General features: G+C 40.0%; 3 protein-coding genes across 3 annotated transcripts; 1 reads left to right on the top strand and 2 right to left on the bottom strand.

Moving 5' to 3' along the window:
• Positions 1-2,501: 2,501 nt before the first annotated feature.
• On the bottom strand, positions 2,502-4,736 carry LOC116200404. Its single transcript, XM_031531250.1, has 4 exons — positions 4,708-4,736; positions 4,417-4,586; positions 3,088-3,622; positions 2,502-2,754 (listed from the first exon to the last, which is right to left on the bottom strand). The coding sequence occupies exons 1-4, from the start codon at positions 4,734-4,736 to the stop codon at positions 2,577-2,579; spliced, it is 912 nt and encodes a 303-aa protein (XP_031387110.1). The 3' UTR covers positions 2,502-2,576.
• A 637-nt stretch (positions 4,737-5,373) lies between these two features.
• On the bottom strand, positions 5,374-7,747 carry LOC116201274. Its single transcript, XM_031532443.1, has 5 exons — positions 7,443-7,747; positions 6,740-6,839; positions 6,557-6,656; positions 5,985-6,073; positions 5,374-5,849 (listed from the first exon to the last, which is right to left on the bottom strand). The coding sequence occupies exons 1-5, from the start codon at positions 7,621-7,623 to the stop codon at positions 5,594-5,596; spliced, it is 726 nt and encodes a 241-aa protein (XP_031388303.1). The 5' UTR covers positions 7,624-7,747; the 3' UTR covers positions 5,374-5,593.
• Positions 7,748-12,129: 4,382 nt separating this feature from the next.
• LOC116201363 (pre-mRNA-processing-splicing factor 8A) lies at positions 12,130-22,357 on the top strand. Its single transcript, XM_031532584.1, has 26 exons — positions 12,130-12,621; positions 12,737-12,860; positions 12,968-13,060; positions 13,184-13,574; positions 13,716-14,217; positions 14,311-15,101; positions 15,205-15,290; positions 15,380-15,562; positions 15,651-15,965; positions 16,095-16,399; positions 16,480-16,934; positions 17,046-17,172; positions 17,296-17,537; positions 17,627-17,750; positions 17,844-18,033; positions 18,116-18,223; positions 18,410-18,663; positions 18,824-19,440; positions 19,536-19,642; positions 19,742-19,996; positions 20,085-20,558; positions 20,642-20,803; positions 20,896-21,093; positions 21,218-21,496; positions 21,605-21,847; positions 21,935-22,357. The coding sequence occupies exons 1-26, from the start codon at positions 12,368-12,370 to the stop codon at positions 22,124-22,126; spliced, it is 7,071 nt and encodes a 2,356-aa protein (XP_031388444.1). The 5' UTR covers positions 12,130-12,367; the 3' UTR covers positions 22,127-22,357.
• The last annotated feature ends 321 nt before the right edge of the window (positions 22,358-22,678 follow it).

Below are 22,678 nucleotides of genomic sequence, written 5' to 3' on the forward strand. Positions count from 1 at the left end.
GATTAATAAAATTTTAAATATTTTTTATGCTATTCTTAAACTAAAAGTATATGAATAAATTGTTCATACTCAAAATATTTGATTCAGTCTAATTATTTCCCCGAGGAGCATCAAGACTCTAATGGTTTCAATAATAATAATAATAATAATAATAATAATTGATTTTGTTACTTGTATACATAATAAAATGGATAATTTTCAAAATAAGTTGAAATTATTTCAAGAAATGAATGTCATGTTATGGTAATTTTTCAAAGTTCTAATTACAAAATATAATTTCGAATAATAGTTTATGGTGTCAGACTTAGAGTTAAATAAAGACACTTTTCACTTTTCTGAAAACCGCCAAATTGATTTTCACTGGCACGGGATGTTACAAAAATCGAACGCATATTTGGTATGAAATGATGGAAATGCAATGTCACATATACAGTGTCTCGATTCTATCTCTTTTTAGCGTATTGCACATAGCCTTAGAGTTCCCAACAATGTTCATTAAGATACTGTCGCGATATATTAAGAGTCTGCACCTAGCACAAATATAGGATACTTGTTGGATAAAATGGGTAGGTTCCGGATAATGTTTAAGCATAAAATGAATTTAGGTTTAACAAAGTTGGAAATTGGCAAACATAGGTTTCGGTTCTAATCGTCAATACCCGAAACCGGAATCGGTATAAATCATAAATACTGATTGATTAAGGAAAAGTAACAAATACTAAAAGATGCTTGCAAATCCTGCCTTTCCTTCATTTCTTTTCTTATTTTTTAATTTTATTGCAACGTCTAGAATCATAATTTTTTTGCACGGAAAATAGAAGCATGGAGTTCCAAATGGATACCCCAACTCTGTGATATAATATAGGTTTCAAGTAGGATTTTAAACTAACTATGTTAGAGAGTAGAGCCCGAATCCAAAATTAAGCTACCAAGCTAACCCCTACGACAATAGTATTAAACAAAGGTCAGAAGCCCCAAGAGTAGTGTAATATGGGACAAACTTTGGGATAATCTACCAAGTCGTGGATTAGGATCTCCCTTTTCACAGAAGCCTTGAGGATAATCCACAAGATCATGGGTGCGAGTCTCCTCTTACACGAGTAGTCCTCGGTCGGTGGGGCCGACTTTATCTTGAAAAAGATGTTTTATTCGGAAGAAATTCTTCAATAATCTTATCTCATTGTGATGTCATAAGAATCAATCACAGTAAAACAAACGGACTAACAGGTCACTTAAATTACTCGAATGATTATAATAAATTATTATTCTTAATTATAATAATTTCATCGTTTTATTCTCATCATATTGTTATGAATGAAATAAAATCAATTTAAGATTTTTTTTTTCCCCTTACTTGGGATTCTGGAGGGAAGGGACGTACTTCCACAGAAAATTTTGAAGGGCGATGGGCCCATGTTTTAAAGGACGAATTAGCACTCACTCAGACTGTTCATATGCACGCTTGAAGGGTTCTCTGTCAAGCATGATCACCTTATTATTGATGGGCCTCCCTACGCCTGACTAGGCTCTGGGGCCCCTCTCTATTTCGGGGCCTACTTATCTAATTTTGTTGTTACGGCACTTTCATATCGTATCATAAAATATCATCGAGTCATATTCTAGATTGTTGATTGATTGATGGTCTCCGAAAATAATCGGCGTTGTGGATCGATTCAAGACCTGGTCAAAGTTAGACCCTGTCGCACCCCCTTCATTACCGATTTTATGGATAAGGATGGACATGAAAACGAATGATTGATATTTCCCAAAAGTTTCAATTGTCATTGTCTATTTGACAAACATCCTCCTAAGCTCGTGGAACATGAACCACGAATCGAATGTCGACACATTCCCAAACGAAATCCTTGATCAGAAAGAATGCTGTTTGATTTTGATTAAGACCACCGAGAATTTACCCCAGGTTCCACTCCAGACAAATGTTTACCGATAATTTTGATGATGATGATGATGATGATCACGATGATCATAGTCATTTATGTCAAATAATATATTCGATTATGACGGCTAATGTAATTAGCAAACTGTGATGTCATTTGAGAGTGACGCTCGGACAAAAACTAAATTTGACCACTAAACTGAAGACGCCTCGTGATAATTTCACCATAGAAAAATGACATAAATATTATTGGTAGATGAATCTCTTTTCTCTTTGCTGCATTATCTTTTTCTGATCCAATGTTTTCTCTTTCGATTTTGCTGAGAAACCTACCATGATTGGCTCCAAAATTGAATCCACCGTTCCAAGTCTCTCCAAAGATGATGGCAACCTGATCGACCGTATAAAGTTGCACGAATATCAATCCGGCACAGCCTGGAGATAGTACATTATGTATCAAGTGGATTTTTATTTTGGGAAATCTAACCAAGCTTAAGAATCAACTGACTACGAGAAACGGATTGAGATGTTGGATTCAGTCCAATTTTGTTCTTCAATTTGGAGACAAGCCCAAAGAGTTGGATCCGAAAGAATGAAGCTTACAAACACTTTCAGAGCTCGAAACTTCCCAAGGATGTGCTTAAAATGCTCTGTGCAGACCCTAGACTAGATATACTACTCATGCGCTGTCTAAAATGCCCAATCGCTTGACCGAGAAAGTGACCCCGCCACGCTTGAGCTCATGGTGGGCCGCATATTGGTGAAGAGCGCCTTCGATCCTCTCAAATGCCATAAGAAACTCAGCCGCGTCACTCGGATTTGGCACCTTCCTCACCACTGTCTCCAATGTCTTGAACCTGTTGGAAACCAATGTCATTTCTTTGAACAGGTCTCAGCATGCTTGAAATATCGAAGTGTCTGAAGATATTGGTTGATTTAGATATAGTCATGGATCAAGTGGCCTAACTGTCTAAGGGAGTTGTTGGTGCAGGGCATGATTCTCGGGCTTCCTAGGGAAGTTCTTGAGAAATATGCCCAGCACCTGCTTAATTCTCGGTTCTATCCTAGACTGAGCCATTTCCTCATTCACGAACCACGCGTATAGAACTTACCCAAGCTAGCCAAAGTATATGAAGTGTCATATTTTGATCTCCAAGTAATAAGGAAATCATTTGAGAAGGATAATTCACCTCAGCTGCTGGGCTTTGGTGATGACCCGTTTGATTTTCTGCAACTCAGCCTGGACACAACTCGAGGCAGCCCCATGGAGCCCATTGCCGGTTCCTATGAATGCAAAGGGCAGATTTAAGATGCAGGTGGCCTGTATTTCGGTCAGTTCCCCATCGATTATGGCCTCCTCTATTCGGGCTTCTCGGGTCAGCTCCGACACGGTCCTTTCGATCCCTGCCGGATCAGAGAATGAGGCAGAGGAGCAGGCCAGGCCCATCAGAAGGGCAAGCATTGCTGTGGGACGCCAGTCACCAAGCCAGCCCACAGAGGCCAACTGGAATGGTGGAGCTGAGTCGGGCATCAGAAACTTGGCCACGTCTTCGAGCCTGGTTAGGTCAATGGGCTGGGTGTATTTGGCACGGTATCGGTCCAGCTCCTCCTCGATGAGTTCTTCCAGCACACACGATGCCCTAAGAAAGTGCTCTTCTAGCTTCACAGCCCCGATCTTCGGTTCTTGCCTCCACAGCTCATAGCTTTCCTCTGTTTGGTCCTCCCCTTAATCATAACAAGAAAGACATCAACTTCTGATGTGCTTGCAGAAAACTGCCTGTAGCACGGTATTATGTCATCTTTTCAGGATCAACATACATTATCTCATAATGGTGATCACAGGGCATTTACAAACTTCAGCGGGCAACCTGAGAATTCGAGGGGCTTCTGATAAACTGTTCAGTCGTGTATGGTACAATTTACAAAGTGATGGAAGGAGAATGGGATCAAATGACAGCATACGCCGAGCAATCGAACTTTAAGTGGAGACTCTAGCCACTAGATTATCATTCACGAGGGCTCTAGTCCTGATTGCAAAATGTAATACGGGTAGTTATGGAAGTGAACAACTGCACTGTGTCTTAGCCGCACCATTCCATTCTTATTTCGATCCGAAAGAACACACAATACAAATTTCCAATAAAACCAATCGTATCAAAATAAGAATTCATTAGTTAAACCATCGCGTCAATCTCTCTTTACTAAGAACATTAGGGAAAGATTCGCCAGACTACGTACTGTGTCCCAGCCCTCCATTCCATTCATAACTCAAACTGAAGGAAGTTCGAGGGCATTTCATACGTGGCAGAGATGTTTTTTTCATCCGAAAATACTCGCAACGCAACGCATACTGCCAGCTAAAAAAAAATAATAATTGTATCTGAACAAGAATTCAAGAACTATATCCTCACGTGAATATCTCATTGTTAAGCGTAGGGAACTCCAAAGTCATTGGGATTTTGAATTCGATGAAACTCGAAAGAAATATTAAGTCCCCAGAAACTTGCTGGGATCATTACCTCGTTCCGATACATCATGGTTTTGTAAGCTCGTGCGCTGAGATATCTCAGAAATGGCATCCATTTCATCGAAACTGATGCCTCCTTCCTTTACAAATCCAAAGTATCTCCTCCCCGTCTCTCCACTGCTTCCTTCCATATATTCGTTGTCACCATCCTCACGGCTATTCCTGAAAGCAGAGACAAAGATGATTGCAGGCTGTGAGATTTGCTCAAATTTTCTGCGTTCGATACTCGTTAAGTAATCATATAGCTAGATCAACAAGACAGAAGGAGATGTGAAGAGCTTACGAGCGGGATTCAGATGAGCCGTTCCCCATTCTTTCTTTGTCGACGAGGGAACTGTGGCTTTTCGATTTTCTTGTGATCTCTCTTCTGTTGTTTCTTGAAATGTGCGGGAAAATGGCAACTGAGTTTTGAGAATTGAGCTGTGAAGAGAGAGACAGCCTTTTATATATGGCGAAAAGTCGACGGTTAAAAAGTCACGCTTGTCTTCTCATTTTTGCAAAATTTTAATTGCATCCCGATGTTTGGACTCTCAATTAATTCGCATCCTAAACTTATAGTCCATTGCCATATCATCCCTCTAGCTTCGAGTTTAGCCTAGAGCCACATGATGTCGTTTTGCGCACATTTTGGTCCCTAAAACCGTTGAGTTGCTAAAACAATCGAATTTTCGACTAATGCCGCTGGCCAATGATGTATTGTATTCGTTTAGATATTAAGAAGAGTTTGTGAAAAATTCTTCTTTTTCCCAATGAAAGTTAGGTAAGGTTTTCCTAGAGGCACGGGGAGTTTTTGGACCGATGATCCAAGCGTTAGGCTACAAACTAGCAATCTATCTTATTGGCGAATCGAATTTTTTGGAAGAACTAACTGCTTAAACTTACAGGAAAAGAACGATTAAATCGCATGCAATCAGTGTGCCTCAAAGGAACAACAATCATGATCTTGTAACGGAGACCAGTTTGACCGGAGAGATGTAGAAATCGACACCGGAACAGTTTCCTAATTTCTCTGATTGAAGTTCCTGATTGGTAATACTTACACGTTATGCCGAGAAAAAAATATCAGATGCCCTTGTACCAAAATTGCACCTCAATGACATAGAATGGGTTTCAGGGAAAATTGCAGCTAAACTCCCCCTCCGCATATACAGTTCTATCTCTAAGTTTCACTACACTTCCATAGCTGTATACCCGTTGGTCCCACGTGGCAAACACTGCATGGCAAACCTCGAAGGGCGCCCTTTGGCTCCCGAGCCCTTCCGATTCTCACCCCACAGTCTTGAGTATGAGATGCATCCTCTTAGAAAGTGAGAGAGACTAAATTCTGGAAGCGGAACCTCATGATCCTCGAGATTGTAGGCCTTTAAATGTTTCTCCTCCTCCTCATCTGCGCTGCTCTCTTCAGTATCTCTAAACACCGTCGACCTTCACAATGAAGGAAAGGAGAGAAGAAAGTATTGAGTATTATTGATCTCCGGGCACCCTCTTGGGGAAATTGAGAACTGAAAATACGTTGCCTTGCATAAAACAGGCATCAGAGAGAACGAGTGGAAAGCTTACAATGGTGGTTGCCTGTAAAGATGATTCTGGCTCTTAGACCGTCTTCTCATTGGTGAATAATTAATGGACAAATGTCGGACAAATCGAAGCTGCAGAAAAATATCGAAGGTTTGATTAAATGGAAGTAACCAAAACTGCAAAACAACTTATTGAGCGGAGAAAGGTGAAGGAAGTGATAACACTAAATCCGCATACTAAATTGGAAGGATGAAAATATATAGTGGAATAACTTCCATTTAAGCTTGATTTTAAAGGCTTTACGGAAACTGAAGCAGCTGAAGTTTTGTGAATTCTCCATGATCAACTGATAGAGAATGGATTTTACTTAGAGAGATTATAGATATGATTGCACGTCTATATGTATCATCGGGAGGAAAAAGAAAATAATGAATCAAACTTATCCACATTAAAGGGCCTATTACTATCATCACACAAGCAAACATTATCCCTGGATTCTATTTGTAGAGTGCACTGCAGGATTCAATGAAGACTTGGTATGCCGATTTGCACAAAATCCAGACAATAATTACTGTAAGTATTTTATAAACATCATACTATATGCCTCATGGTACCTGATCCCCATCTGTGATTCCAAACTCTCGTACATAAGTCCGGTCATTCAGTAGTTTCCAGCCTTCAAAAGACAAGCAGAAATGTCCCCATACATGTGACCTTAAGAAAATGTTAATCAGGTCAATACAGCATGAATGAAGATACGAGTAGGATTAGCATTAACAGAGGGCCTGTAACAATACCATGAAATTTGGCTGGGACCTTCGCTAGTCGATGAGATGAAAACGTCTTCTATTGCCTGTTTGAGCTGTCCAACTGTTGCATTTTTCTCAATAAGAACATCTGCAAGATCAGAATCTTAAATTAAAAGGAACAGAACGTAGCACAGGAGGAACCGATGCAAGAAAAATCTAAAAGCTGCAAGGAATTATGAATGAATGTGGAAACAAACTTCATTGAGAAGCCGTATCCTGGAATTCGCGACCGTAACAACTGACCAGGCCATTGTAAGTCAATAGCGGTGCAACAATAATAAGCAATTTGAGTTGAATATCTTTGACATCATTATAATCCGGTGAAAACCGACATTCCTCAAAGCAATCCATTTTAGAGTTCCGACAAGATCTGGCCTCCACCTCAGCTAGAAAGATCAAACCATTTCCCTTATGGTGCATATATTGGAAATAATAAAACAGCAGCGCATCATTAGGCACGGAGTATTACGGAAAAAGACGTTAAAGTTCGCCCGACAGATCGTCGAATAACAGTTTGACCAGATTATACCAGAACAAGAACAAGCTTCTATGTATAAGCTCCGAGGATCATCGTAATCAAGGAGCCAAGAACGCCTATCCGTTTCCAATCTCATGGCCGTCTCATGTTAATCAGAGACAAAAAAATGGGGAACAATGGAAATGCTGCCGAAGATGAGAACGAGAATTGTACCGAAAGCAGAGCCGTCGAGCTTGAGAATGGAGAGCTTGAGGAGATGAGGCGGCAGCTTGTGATAGGAATAGCTCCGGCTACACGTTGTAGGTTCTCCATCTGCATCCTCGAAACCGCCGTTTATCGAACCTAGACAGCTGACACCACAATCTATCTCCTCGACTCCGACTCGGCTAGGCATAATAGAGACACGGTCTCTTCCGAAATCCTGGCGCGGGAACAGAATGAAGGAGCTGAATAGCAACGAATGGCGACGCTGAAGCTGATTCACCAGTCGAAGTCTAGGGCTAGGGTTTGAATTCTCCGGTCAGAGAAGAAGAAGGAAGCTGCAACGGAGAGAGAAATGGGAGGGAGGAATGCTCGGCTGTCCGGCGATCGAGGCGGGCGACCGTTATGAGGTGGGCAAATATTTTTTTCATTTTAAACGGAGGAGAGAGAGTGACCGCACGCGCCACGGTGAAATGGGGATGCTCTGCTCCCCATTCGCTTGACACGTGGACGAGACGGCGGCATATCAGGAAGTCAACTCCTTGACTGCCTTTCGTTTTTTGGTGTCGTTGAATCGATTTTGACTGGTGTTAGTAGTATCACAAAGGACAATTGGGATCATTTGGTTCAGTCATTTTGATGAACCAAAAATTACTGGCATCTTCTATGTATTATTAAAAGAAGGTTTAATTACACAAAAAAAAATCACGACTTTTGTTCTTTTTTCTAAATATAGCATGAGTTTTAGAAAATAATACAGAAATACACGATCTTTGCATTTTTTCTAATTATAGTACAATCTTTTGATAGTAGCATAGAAATACACGACTTTTGCCTTCTTTCCTGGATATAACACGATCTTAAAAAAAAGCATAAAAAGATACGGTCTTCAGGTTTAGCTGCAATTTTAATAAGTCATCAATTATTCAAAAAATGTAGCGGTAACAGGTAACGGTACCTCATGGCAAAACATGATTGGACAAGTGAGTCACACATATTTTTATTTAATTAAAAAAATAATTCTATAAATTTTAAAAATTAAAAAAGAAGATTTGTTTCTAAAAAAAAAAAGAAATGAGCGGATAGTAGATTGCGAGGGTGCAATCGAGTCCCCCACCGCAGAAATGAAAAAGCCTTCAATTTTGAGGCTATTTCAATTTCGGTGGTGGGTGCCTCGATTACAGCCACCATCCACATAATTGGAGTTCTGCAGCAATCGACAACCCAAATTGGGAGATGGTAGCCACTGATGTAGCCACCACCATCAGCCCCCTCCCCTTTTCCTCTTGTTAAGTTGAATCCCCTTTCTTTTCTTTTAATTTTTTAATTAAATAAAAACATGTTGGGTTTACTTGTCCAATTATGTTGTGCCACGTATCATTGTTAGCTCCACATTAACTGTTACTGTTACAATTTAACAGAATAATTGACGTCGTGCTAGATGCGCAATTAAACCTGAATGTCATACCTTTCTGTGCTTGCTATATATAGAAAAAAAAGTTTAAAAGTCGTGCCTTTTTGTGCTGCTATCACAAGGTCGTGCTATATTTAAGAAAAAATACGAATGTCGTGTCTTTTTAAGCTATTTTTCAAAAGTCATGTTATATTTAAAAGAAAAGTGCAAATGTCGTATTTTTTCTAGACGATTAACCCTTAAAAGAAAGGACTTGGAAGATCTGCGAAAGGGATGTGTAGCTTACAATTAAGACGCAACAAATTGGACATAATATATAGTGTTCTTATCATGTGACACTAAATAATGTCCCATGATGAGACACTAATTATATCCATTGGAAATTCTAACATGAAATATTTATCATTCATTATTTACATATTTTGTTCCTCAAATTATAGTCCTTCAACTATTCATTTAGCGATTTTTGCCTATAATAATTTGTACATGTCCCTCACTCATTCAACACATGGCCCAATCACACTGTCACACGTGCGAGACAAAACATAATTGGGTAATGGGCGAAACCCAATTAATTGGAGTAATACCGAACCGATAGTCTGATTTTTTACAAATTTGATTTGATCTTATTTATTCAATAAGTTTGACTAGTTTTTCATTGGTTCATTCTATCGTTTTTTTAATCAGTTTCTTCGATTTTTCATTGATTCAACTGTCGTTTTCAATTCCGATCACCACGTTCAATCATCATCTACCAATTGTTACGGAGGTTTCGGCCTTTTCGATCATCAAATTGTTTCCACAAACGACCGATTTTAGCATTTCTTTAAACCTAGTTAAAAAAATATGTTCATTGGAATAGAAACTTCAACTCCCTCATTAATTTCGTGATGCTTTCAATATGAAAAGAGTCTTTTACTGAACATGGCGCTGTTGCGAATTCGTAGAGATTAGTCACCACACCAGCAATCATTGCAGAAATTAATCTTGCTTCCATCACCTTCACCGATGTTGAAGTTCACTTGCATCTTAAAGACGAGAAAAAAAAATTAAGTATCGGCTTCCATAGGCTGACCCCACTCGAAAAGGAAGGAACCTTAGTAGGCAATCACTTTCAGATGTTTCGAATTTAGATGAAATAACCTGCCTTCAAAGAGAAGACCTTTCATTTGCAAACCTCCAAAACCATTTCCCTAAAAGAGCCTTGTTGAAGTTCACCAAACTCATAATGCCGGGACCTCTTGATAAAAGTGGTTCGCAAACATCTGACCAATTGACTAGATGAAAATTGCTAGTTACAGTAAAGATTCTTTCACTTTGGCTCGCATCGTTGCTCTTCTTTTTTTCCCATGGGCTTTGTACTAAAGAATCTTGTATAGTGACACTTTGGCTCTCAAGAACTCGAATGGATCTTGAGAGTTGAGGCACGTGTCATTTAGATCTATCACGGAATTTTCAGGACTGCACATTGACTGTACTTGTTATAGTTTCTCCCGGAACTCATTTGCTGATCCGGCACTATGCAGTTTGGTAATCATCTTCGATTTCAAATTTAAGAATTCACATTCTTTTTTTACATCAGAAAGAGTAGGTTCATAATTCATTTCAGATAAAACTTTCATCACTTTCTTCGGAAGAGGCGCTCTTTGGTTCTAACTTTGCCCACCATTTGGTTTTTGACTGTCTGACTAAACTTGGGAAATGATGACTGCATTCTTCATGGTCTTTCAGAGGGCAAAAGATTAGATTAGTGAAAGATTTTAACTTATTATAAGCAACAAGCTACGAAGTAATACACTTTGACTACTTTTTACAATAAATGTTGCTAATATTTGTAAGAATTATACTTAAAAGTTTTTTCATAAACAATGAATATGATCTAATAAACAAATATAAAAATAGGTATTAAAATATTTTATACTCTAAAATAATTAATTGAACATATATAAGATATATCACAATCCACTAATTAAATTAATTTACAAGAATATTAAAAATAAAATTTTTACGAGTGAAAATAAGAATTTTGAAAAGCGGTATTTAAAAAAAAAAGTGCAAATAATTAGTTACTTATACATAGAGTTTTTTTTTAAAAAAAAAAAGCTCAAGACTCTAATTCCATGAATTAAGATCACATAAAAAGTAAAAAAAATTGATAAATAAAAGTAAGGCTATAACGGAATATTATTTTCAAATAAAATGCAAAATGAAGGTATACTTGCACATAATATCCCATTGTGAAATAAATTATTCTAATATTATTTTCAAATAAATTGTTCTAGTATATTAGGATTATTCAAAATTTCCAGTTATTGTTGAAAATTATTATTATTCTTGAAAAGTAAATTTATCTTTAAGAATTTTAAAACAATTAATATTGAAAATAAATATGTGCAATACAGGGGTTAGAACATTGGTAAATAAATATAAAAGGACTATAGTTGACAATTATTGTAACTAGGTAATATCCACACTTTGTGGAGTAATATTTTATCAATACTTTTATAACTAAATATAAATAATTAATACATATGACGTGAAAAAGAAAAATAAATACTTCCTCTAATTTTTTAAGAATGCAAACAACATATATATATATATATATATTTTATTGTAAATCTACCTTAAAAATATCATGTAAGAGTAAAGGTAAAAAAAAAAACTAAAAAAAATAAAAGATATACGTACAAGATGAATTTTCAGGTCCACTATTTATTGGATTTTTGGTACATTAAATTTGAAAAAGTATCTCATATTTCGATGAGTTTTCAAATAACAAAAAAAAACTTTAAATTTTTCAAAAGGCTCATAATTCGTTGAACATGATTCATAAAATAAGAAATGGCAAAAGTTCATGTAATTGGAATTTGAAAAAGCAAATACACGAATCTCCCAGTTTGGATTTAAATTATTCGAGCAGTTCAAAAGGCGATTAATCACGACCTAAGGATTTTCAAGAAAACGACGTCACATAATCACTTGTGGGCTTCTATATATCATTATTATATATTACAATAATGTATAGATTAATTATTGTACCACGTCAAGATGTTTTACATATACACCGGGCTATGAACTGGTGTCCTAGAAAAGAACTGCGGGCCCATTAACAGCGATCAGCACAGGGCCGTAAATGGCAAACGACCCGGCCCACAATCAACCGGCTTAAGGCGATCCGCCAGCCGCACCACGTGACCAGTCACGTGCAACCGCTATAGTTTGCCGTCTCTTATCTTCTGCCTTCTCCGAGCTGATATATAAGCTGAAGCCCAGACCCACTGTCTGGTCTTTAGATCCCCGCTCCTCTCACTCTAGAGAGAGAGAAGACTGCGAGGAAGCAAATCCCCTACCGACGACGGACCTCCAAACCCTAGAACAACCGCCATTGAAGCCCCTCCGAGCTTCTGGAGAGACCGCATCGGAAGTCGTCTGCCTGTACTATAGAAGTTCATTGGCAACCGTTGTGAGGGTTTTGCTAGGGTTTTCCGTGTAGTGTTACTGATTGATTAGAGTCGGAGCAATCATGTGGAACAACAACAACAACGGAGGGCAAATTGCTCCTCCAGGTACCGGCGGCAACATGATTCCGCCTCCTCCAGCTCCCCAGCCGTCCTACACCGTCCTGCCTACGCCCGAGGAGGCCGAGGCTCGCCTCGAGGAGAAGGCGCGGAAGTGGATGCAGCTGAACTCCAAGAGGTATGGAGATAAGAGGAAATTCGGCTTCGTCGAGACGCAGAAGGAGGATATGCCTCCCGAGCATGTGAGGAAGATCATAAGGTGAGTCTCATTTCATATTCCTATGATTCTTTGTGCCGGATTGGAGCTCTGCTTGGGTTTTCGGGCTTTTGTGTGGTTCCTTACGCTTCCTTGAACTGAATTGAATTCTCGGCAGGGACCATGGGGACATGTCGTCCAAGAAATATCGGCATGACAAGCGTGTCTATCTCGGAGCCTTAAAGTTCGTCCCTCATGCCGTTTACAAGCTTCTCGAGAACATGCCCATGCCCTGGGAACAGGTACTGAATTTTTCTTGTCCTTCATTTTGTTGGGATATGTTGTGTGTCTGATCATTTCGGACTTGTATGGATGGTCTTCTTACGTTTATGGTGTTGCGGTGTTGTAGGTCCGTGATGTCAGGGTTCTATACCACATTACTGGAGCGATTACTTTCGTAAATGAAATACCGTTGGTGGTCGAGCCAATTTACTTGGCTCAGGTATGAGACATTTCTGTTGCCCTTGTTCTGATTTTGGAAACTTTTTATGGCAACTTGGGACTACCTTTCTCTTAGTCTGCCAGCTAAATGACCTTTGGGTGCGATCCTGTTTTATATTTTCAGTGGGGTACGATGTGGATCATGATGCGAAGAGAGAAGAGGGACCGAAAACATTTTAAGAGAATGCGTTTTCCGCCATTCGATGATGAGGAACCTCCTCTGGATTATGCTGACAATTTGTTAGATGTTGACCCGCTGGAAGCTATTCAGCTGGAGTTGGATCCTGAAGAAGACTCAGCTGTACATACGTGGTTTTATGATCATAAGCCTCTAGTGAAGACAAAGCTCATCAATGGTCCAAGCTACAGGAGGTGGCATCTGTCTCTTCCGATTATGGCCACTCTTCACCGGCTTGCGGGGCAACTTCTTTCTGATTTAATAGATCGAAACTACTTCTACTTGTTTGACATGGAGTCCTTCTTTACTGCCAAAGCGCTAAATATGTGCATTCCTGGTATGTGCCTTTCCTTCCAAATATCGGTTGTGGATGATTAATTGACCTATGCTTAGCCAGCCTGTATCTTGAATTGTTCATTTTCACTTCAACTATTATTATCTCCGGAGTATGTGTGCTCAAGTTTTTCTGTTCTTGCAGGTGGCCCCAAGTTTGAGCCGTTGTATCGGGATATGGAAAAGGGTGATGAGGACTGGAATGAGTTCAATGACATAAACAAGCTCATTATTCGATCTCCTCTCAGGACAGAATACAGGATTGCATTCCCGCACCTGTACAACAACCGGCCGAGAAAAGTAAAGCTTTGCATTTACCATACTCCTATGATCATGTACATAAAGGCTGAGGATCCTGATTTGCCAGCCTTCTATTATGATCCTCTGATACACCCCATCACGAGCATAAACAAAGAGCGGCGTGTGAAGAAGGGAAATGCTGATGACAAGGAAGACGAGGAAGATGAGGATGACTTCGAATTGCCTGAAGGTGTGGAACCATTACTGAAAGATACTCAACTTTACACGGACACCACGGCAGCTGGAATATCATTACTCTTTGCTCCACGTCCATTCAATACGAGATCTGGACGAACGCGACGAGCTGAAGATATTCCTCTTGTGTCGGAGTGGTACAAAGAGCACTGGTACGATCTCAGTATTCTTTCCCAACTGTATTATTTTGGTTTGTTTCTCCTGTTCTGTATAAAGCCTGTCATCTAAATACAATTGTTGTGCAGCCCTCCAACATATCCAGTCAAAGTTCGAGTCAGCTACCAGAAGTTACTGAAGTGTTTCGTATTGAATGAGCTTCATCATCGGCCTCCTAAGGCTCAGAAGAAGAAGCACTTGTTTCGCTCCCTCCAGGCAACTAAGTTTTTCCAGACCACTGAACTTGATTGGGCTGAAGCAGGTCTACAAGTTTGTAAGCAGGGTTATAACATGTTGAACCTGTTGATACATAGGAAAAATTTGAATTATCTTCACCTCGACTATAATTTCAATCTGAAGCCAGTCAAGACTCTCACTACAAAGGAGCGTAAGAAGTCACGGTTTGGGAATGCTTTTCATCTCTGCCGTGAGATATTGCGATTGACGAAGCTTGTGGTTGATGCTAATGTACAATTCCGACTCGGTAACGTCGATGCGTTCCAGTTGGCTGACGGGTTGCAGTATACCTTTTCACATGTTGGTCAGTTGACTGGAATGTATCGGTACAAGTACAGGCTTATGAGACAGATTAGAATGTGCAAAGACTTGAAGCATTTAATCTATTATCGATTTAACACTGGTCCAGTTGGGAAGGGACCTGGATGTGGCTTTTGGGCACCTATGTGGAGGGTCTGGTTGTTCTTTCTCCGTGGCATAGTACCTCTTCTGGAAAGGTGGTTGGGGAACTTATTGGCCCGTCAATTTGAAGGCCGGCATTCAAAAGGTGTTGCTAAGACTGTTACAAAGCAGCGAGTGGAAAGCCACTTTGATTTGGAGCTTCGTGCTGCTGTGATGCACGACGTACTTGATGCCATGCCTGGTAATTATTTGACGATCTAGTGATGTTGATACTATGCCTTATTTATAGGAAATAGAAGTTTTGTGTTTTTGGTGATACTGACTCTTTTTTTATGATATTTCAGAGGGCATAAAGCAGAACAAGGCAAGAACTATTCTGCAACATCTCAGTGAAGCATGGCGCTGTTGGAAAGCAAATATCCCTTGGAAGGTAATGGACGTAGTCTTTGATTAGTGGATGTACGAGTGGATCTTTATTCATTAATTTATTTTTGGAGTCTCACTCTTAATTGGTTGCAGGTGCCTGGTCTGCCTGTTCCTATCGAGAACATGATTCTTCGTTATGTTAAATCCAAAGCTGATTGGTGGACAAATGTTGCTCACTACAACCGTGAACGTATTAGAAGAGGTGCAACTGTTGATAAGACAGTTTGTAGGAAGAACCTTGGAAGGTTAACTCGACTCTGGCTAAAGGCAGAACAGGTTAGTTTAAAACATATTCTGCATTCATGGGCAATAGGCATTGAGATTATCAGTTGAACTCATTTGGATTTGGCTTGCAATATTTCAGGAGCGTCAGCACAATTATCTGAAAGATGGTCCTTATGTCACCCCGGAAGAAGCTGTTGCAATTTATACTACTACAGTGCACTGGCTGGAGTCGAGGAAATTTTCCCCCATCCCTTTCCCTCCTCTGTCGTACAAGCATGACACGAAGCTTCTTATTTTAGCCCTTGAGAGGTTGAAGGAGTCTTACAGTGTAGCTGTAAGATTGAATCAGTTACAGAGGGAAGAGTTGGGTCTCATTGAGCAAGCATATGACAATCCTCATGAAGCTCTCTCACGAATCAAGCGTCATTTGCTCACTCAGCGTGCCTTTAAAGAAGTAAGTGTTAAATTTTTAGATAACTGTCGGATTGAAGTCTTGTAATCATTCTTCTTCTTCTTATTATTATTATTTATTATTATTTTTTTTTGGAAGAGGTTGAATTTGACTTTACGTGGTCATTTGCAGGTTGGGATTGAGTTCATGGATTTGTATAGTTATCTAATTCCAGTATATGAGATTGAGCCTCTTGAGAAAATCACCGATGCATATCTTGATCAATACTTGTGGTATGAAGGCGACAAGCGCCACCTTTTCCCGAACTGGATTAAGCCTGCTGATTCAGAGCCACCTCCGCTCCTCGTATATAAATGGTGTCAGGGTATAAACAACTTGCAAGGCATCTGGGATACCAGTGACGGACAGTGTGTTGTGATGCTCCAAACAAAGTTTGAGAAATTCTTCGAGAAGATAGACTTGACTATGTTGAACAGGTAAAACTTTTTATCTTGCCTCTGTTAATCAAGTTCAGATGCATGGTTCTTGAATTAACGTCCCTTTTCTGGGTCTGCAGGCTTCTTCGTTTAGTTCTGGATCACAACATCGCCGATTATGTGACTGCAAAGAACAATGTCGTGCTTTCATACAAGGACATGAGCCACACGAACTCATATGGTCTTATAAGGGGTCTTCAGTTTGCTTCTTTTGTGGTACAGTACTATGGACTTGTACTGGATCTGTTGCTTCTCGGATTGACTCGGGCCAGTGAAATTGCGGGTCCACCTCAAAAGCCTAATGAGTTCATCACGTACTGGGACTCAAAAGTTGAGACCCGGCATCCGATAAGGCTGTATTCCCGATATATTGATAGGGTTCATATATTGTTCCGATTCACTCATGAGGAGGCTCGGGACCTTATCCAACGATATCTTACTGAGCATCCTGATCCGAACAATGAAAACATGGTGGGATACAACAATAAGAAGTGTTGGCCAAGAGATGCAAGGATGAGGCTAATGAAACATGACGGTAGGGCATTAAGCTTCCAATTCTGTGCTGTTTGGTTATTATATTTTGTAGTGCTTAAAACTTATGAGTGCTAATCTTTTATGCCCTTTTTCTCTGTGATGCTTTGCTCAGTCAATCTTGGAAGGAGTGTCTTCTGGGATATGAAGAATAGGCTACCTCGAAGTATAACCACTTTGGAGTGGGAGAACAGTTTTGTTTCTGTCTATAGCAAGGACAATCCCAATTTGCTGTTTAGCATGTAAGTATCTTGTTTAATTTGTTGAACAGAATGCTTTTGTTTTGAAATTGTTAAGAGTTCTTTTGTCCATATATTTTCATGCATCAACTCGTGGTATAACATAAAATTTCTGTTGATATGCAGGTGTGGATTTGAAGTCCGTATACTACCTAAAATAAGAATGACTCAGGAGGCTTTCAGCAACACAAGAGATGGTGTGTGGAACTTGCAAAATGAACAAACCAAAGAAAGGACGGCAGTGGCATTTTTGAGAGTTGATGATGAACATATGAAGGTCTTTGAGAATCGTGTGAGGCAGATTCTTATGTCATCAGGGTCGACAACATTTACAAAGATCGTCAACAAATGGAATACTGCTCTCATAGGTGATTTTGGTCTTAATCTTCCGTCATGTGGAAATTATTAATTTGATGTTGCGATTTAATATACTAAGCAACATTGTCCTAATTGACAGGTCTCATGACATATTTCCGAGAAGCTACTGTACATACACAGGAACTGTTAGATTTGCTTGTAAAGTGTGAAAATAAAATTCAGACGCGAATCAAGATTGGACTGAATTCAAAAATGCCGAGCAGGTAAGCATTTCATCTGTAATGGAATTTGTTTCTTTCTTTTCCTTTATTTCTTTTTCAGTGCCAAGTTTAATTCATAAATACCCCCCTTTGCAGATTTCCTCCTGTTATCTTCTACACCCCAAAGGAAATTGGAGGGTTGGGAATGCTGTCGATGGGTCACATTTTGATCCCGCAGAGCGATCTTCGATACAGCAAGCAAACAGATGTGGGTGTCACCCACTTCAGAAGTGGGATGAGTCATGAAGAGGATCAATTGATTCCAAATTTATATCGTTATATACAGGTATATTAAGTACCATTTTAATTGATATATCACTCTTCTTTTGCCTGAATAAGGGTTGACATTCTATTCTGTTGTTATGCAGCCGTGGGAAAGTGAATTTATAGATTCTCAACGAGTGTGGGCAGAGTATGCATTGAAGAGGCAAGAAGCACAGGCCCAGAATAGGCGTTTAACGCTGGAAGATTTGGAGGTAAGCATTTGTTCTCCGGACTAGTATTCTATCAACTTCTTGTTTTTTTGTCATTGAGTCCCAGATATAACAAATTTTTTTTTTTTTCATACTCCCATTTCACTTATTTCAAAGCCCTTGTATGTTACGTAAGGGATTTGATCACATCCCCTTTGTGCTAATATTTGTTATTTTCTAACCTCGCAGGATTCATGGGATAGAGGAATACCTCGTATCAATACTTTGTTCCAAAAAGATCGGCATACTTTGGCATATGACAAAGGATGGAGGGTGCGTACAGACTTTAAGCAGTACCAGGTGCTAAAACAGAACCCCTTCTGGTGGACACACCAGAGGCATGATGGAAAACTGTGGAATTTGAACAATTACCGAACTGATGTTATCCAAGCTCTTGGAGGTGTTGAGGGTATACTGGAGCACACATTATTCAAAGGAACATAGTAAGTATACTGTTCATTAGAGTTTTTCCTCTGTATGGTACCTTTGGTTCATGAAAGTCACATGGAAGAATTTGTGTGACTTAGCCACTTCATCATTTAGCTAAAGCATATGTTTGCCATAGAATGTTAACCGGATTTTCATTTTTTTGTCAAATCTCAGTTTTCCCACTTGGGAGGGTCTCTTCTGGGAAAAGGCGTCTGGTTTTGAAGAGTCAATGAAGTACAAGAAATTGACAAATGCACAGAGATCTGGTCTGAACCAGATCCCCAATAGAAGGTTCACCCTCTGGTGGTCACCTACCATTAACAGAGCTAATGTTTATGTGGGTTTCCAAGTCCAGTTGGATCTTACAGGAATATTTATGCACGGGAAGATTCCTACCTTGAAGATCTCTCTGATTCAGATATTCCGTGCTCACTTGTGGCAAAAGATTCACGAGAGTGTTGTCATGGATCTTTGTCAAGTTTTGGATCAGGAGCTTGATGCATTGGAAATTGAAACAGTGCAGAAGGAAACGATTCATCCTAGGAAGAGTTACAAGATGAACAGTTCATGTGCAGATATTCTTCTCTTTGCTGCCCATAGGTGGCCAATGTCGAAGCCCAGTCTTGTTGCTGAATCTAAGGATGTTTTTGACCAGAAAGCGAGCAATAAGTACTGGATAGATGTACAACTTAGATGGGGAGATTATGATTCTCATGATATAGAGCGTTACACTCGTGCCAAGTTCATGGACTACACTACAGACAACATGTCTATATACCCATCTCCAACTGGTATGATCTGAGTTCTCACACAAAGACTAGTTTCACTTGATGCTGCTGCTTTCAGATTTGGTGGAGTAAACATTTTTTTATTCTCTTCTTTGCAGGGGTAATGATTGGGATTGATCTTGCTTATAACTTGCATTCTGCCTTTGGTAATTGGTTCCCTGGATCCAAGCCACTGCTTGCTCAGGCAATGAATAAGATCATGAAGGTGAAGTCTATCTTTCCTGGCACTTACTCTTTTGATTTTCTGATAAGGAATGATATGTTTGGTAATAGTGAATGCTGATTATGAATTTTCTTTTTGCAGTCGAATCCTGCCCTATATGTTCTGAGGGAGCGTATAAGGAAAGGTCTACAGCTATACTCTTCAGAACCAACTGAACCGTACTTATCATCCCAGAACTATGGAGAAATATTCAGTAACCAGATCATATGGTTTGTCGATGACACTAATGTGTACCGCGTCACAATCCATAAGACATTTGAAGGAAATCTCACCACGAAGCCAATCAATGGTGCCATTTTCATATTTAACCCAAGGACTGGCCAGCTGTTCTTGAAGGTGATGTTTGTTTTCAGGGGCACAATTTTGTTTCCAGCTCTTCCTCTCTGCTATAAGCACGTATTTACCTCATCTAGTTCTCATGCAGGTTATCCACACAAGTGTCTGGGCTGGGCAGAAGCGTCTCGGTCAGCTGGCTAAGTGGAAAACAGCAGAAGAAGTTGCTGCTCTTGTGCGATCCCTGCCCGTTGAGGAACAGCCGAAGCAGATTATTGTCACTAGGAAAGGAATGCTTGATCCATTGGAGGTCCACTTGCTTGATTTCCCCAACATAGTCATCAAGGGAAGTGAGTTGCAACTGCCTTTCCAGGCTTGCTTGAAGATTGAGAAATTTGGAGATCTGATTCTGAAAGCAACAGAGCCCCAGATGGTTCTGTTTAACATCTATGATGACTGGTTGAAGAGCATCTCATCGTTCACAGCCTTCTCCCGTCTTATTTTGATCCTCCGCGCGCTTCATGTGAACAATGAGAAAGCTAAAATGTTACTCAAACCTGACAATACTATTGTGACTGAACCTCATCATATATGGCCGTCTCTGAAGGAAGATCAATGGATGAAGGTAAGAATGCTATCGTTTAATGCTTTCATTTTTCTTTCTTTTAGATTTAGAAGTATCGTATGCTGAAGTGTCTTTTACTATAGGTCGAAGTTGCTTTGAGAGATCTAATACTGTCGGACTATGCCAAGAAGAACAATGTGAATACTTCAGCATTGACACAATCTGAGATCCGTGATATTATTCTTGGAGCTGAGATTACTCCACCTTCGCAACAAAGGCAGCAGATTGCAGAAATTGAGAAACAGGTATGCATATTCTGTCATCTGGAGTTAAAACTTCTTTACTCTTCTCATTCTGTCATGGTCACCTTATGTTTGCTTGTCTATTCTGCTTTAAGGCGAAGGAAGCAAGTCAGCTCACAGCAGTCACAACGAGGACGACGAATGTTCATGGTGATGAACTGATCGTAACCACCACAAGTCCCTATGAACAATCTGCATATGGATCCAAGACTGACTGGCGTGTCAGGGCCATCTCAGCTACAAATCTTTATCTCCGTGTCAATCATATATATGTCAATTCGGAGGATATAAAGGTACAGATTTATCTTGCTACTTTTAATAGGTTCATTCATTATATCATCCACCTGCAAACAAGACTTAGTTGGGAAACTTGGAACTTCTAGGGGCACGCTGAGTTATTTTTTCTGCTGCTCGCAGGAAACGGGATACACATATATCATGCCCAAGAACATTTTGAAGAAGTTCATATGCATAGCAGATCTTCGGACGCAGATCGCTGGCTACCTGTACGGGATGAGCCCACCTGATAACCCTCAGGTTAAGGAGATCCGCTGTATTGCTATGCCGCCTCAGTGGGGAACTCATCAGCAGGTGAATCTTCCCAGCGCTCTTCCTGAGCACGATTTCCTTAATGACTTGGAGCCTTTGGGATGGATGCATACGCAGCCCAATGAGCTTCCTCAGCTGTCTCCACAGGTACTGATAGATGATCCAATCTCTTTGCATCGTCTTTTCTGGGTAAATTTGAGGCGGGGCTTGTTGCAGAAGGACGCCAAACTCATTTGAGCTTCTTATTCCTTGCAGGATTTGACTTCACATGCTCGGATTCTTGAGAACAGCAAGCAGTGGGATGGGGAGAAGTGTATCATATTGACCTGTAGTTTTACTCCTGGTTCTTGCTCTCTCACTGCGTACAAACTCACCCCTTCGGGTTACGAATGGGGAAGGGTCAATAAGGATACTGGAAGCAACCCCCACGGCTATCTTCCAACCCATTATGAGAAGGTCCAGATGCTTCTCAGCGACCGGTTCCTCGGGTTCTACATGGTAAGAGTTGGAACATGACTTGACAGAGCCTTAGTTATTTATACCAATTTTTCCTGCCTCATTTGTCTTCTTATTGTGCGACTGCAGGTACCGGACAATGGTCCATGGAACTACAACTTCATGGGAGTGAAGCACACGTCGAGCATGAAGTATGGGATGAAGCTGGGGACCCCGAGGGAGTACTACCACGAGGACCACAGGCCCACCCACTTCCTGGAGTTCAGCAACCTGGAAGAGGGAGAGACCGCTGAAGGCGATCGTGAGGATACATTCTCTTAAACCGGGCACCCATCATCAACTCTACCGGTTAGGCCTGGCGGTGATTTTGTTGTTTCAGTAGCAAGTGTGGAAGCATATAAGCTCTTTTTAACAGCTCAATCTGAACTTGTGCCTCACCTGTAACAAATTTTACAACTTGTATGTGTACATAAAGTGTGATTCAGGGAATTTTGCTGCTTATGAATTCAAATTCAAAGCGGTTATCGATCATTTGAAAGCATATTTTTGTCATGAGCGTGTGCTAATTGACTTGATTTTTTTAGTATTTGGAAGTTTAATGGCTCTGATTAACTCAATTTGAGTCGGGCCAGGGTACATTGACATAATCAACGCAAAAAAAAAAAGGTGCATAAAATAGGATTCTGCCTTTGATAACAAAAGATGCAGCGCAAGTCATTTCGTCATTCTACGGGAGTGGATTTTATTTATGGTAATTTCTTGCGTATAAATGTGCTAGATGGGTTTAACATGTCTGATAAGATGGTAAAACACGTTCAGTAAATGCATCTAATCATGTGAATGTGAAGTTGGGTTAAACGATTGAACATGATT

The sequence above is a fragment of the Punica granatum genome, chromosome 3 (assembly GCF_007655135.1).
Source record: "Punica granatum isolate Tunisia-2019 chromosome 3, ASM765513v2, whole genome shotgun sequence".
Taxonomy (NCBI): Eukaryota; Viridiplantae; Streptophyta; class Magnoliopsida; order Myrtales; family Lythraceae; genus Punica; species Punica granatum.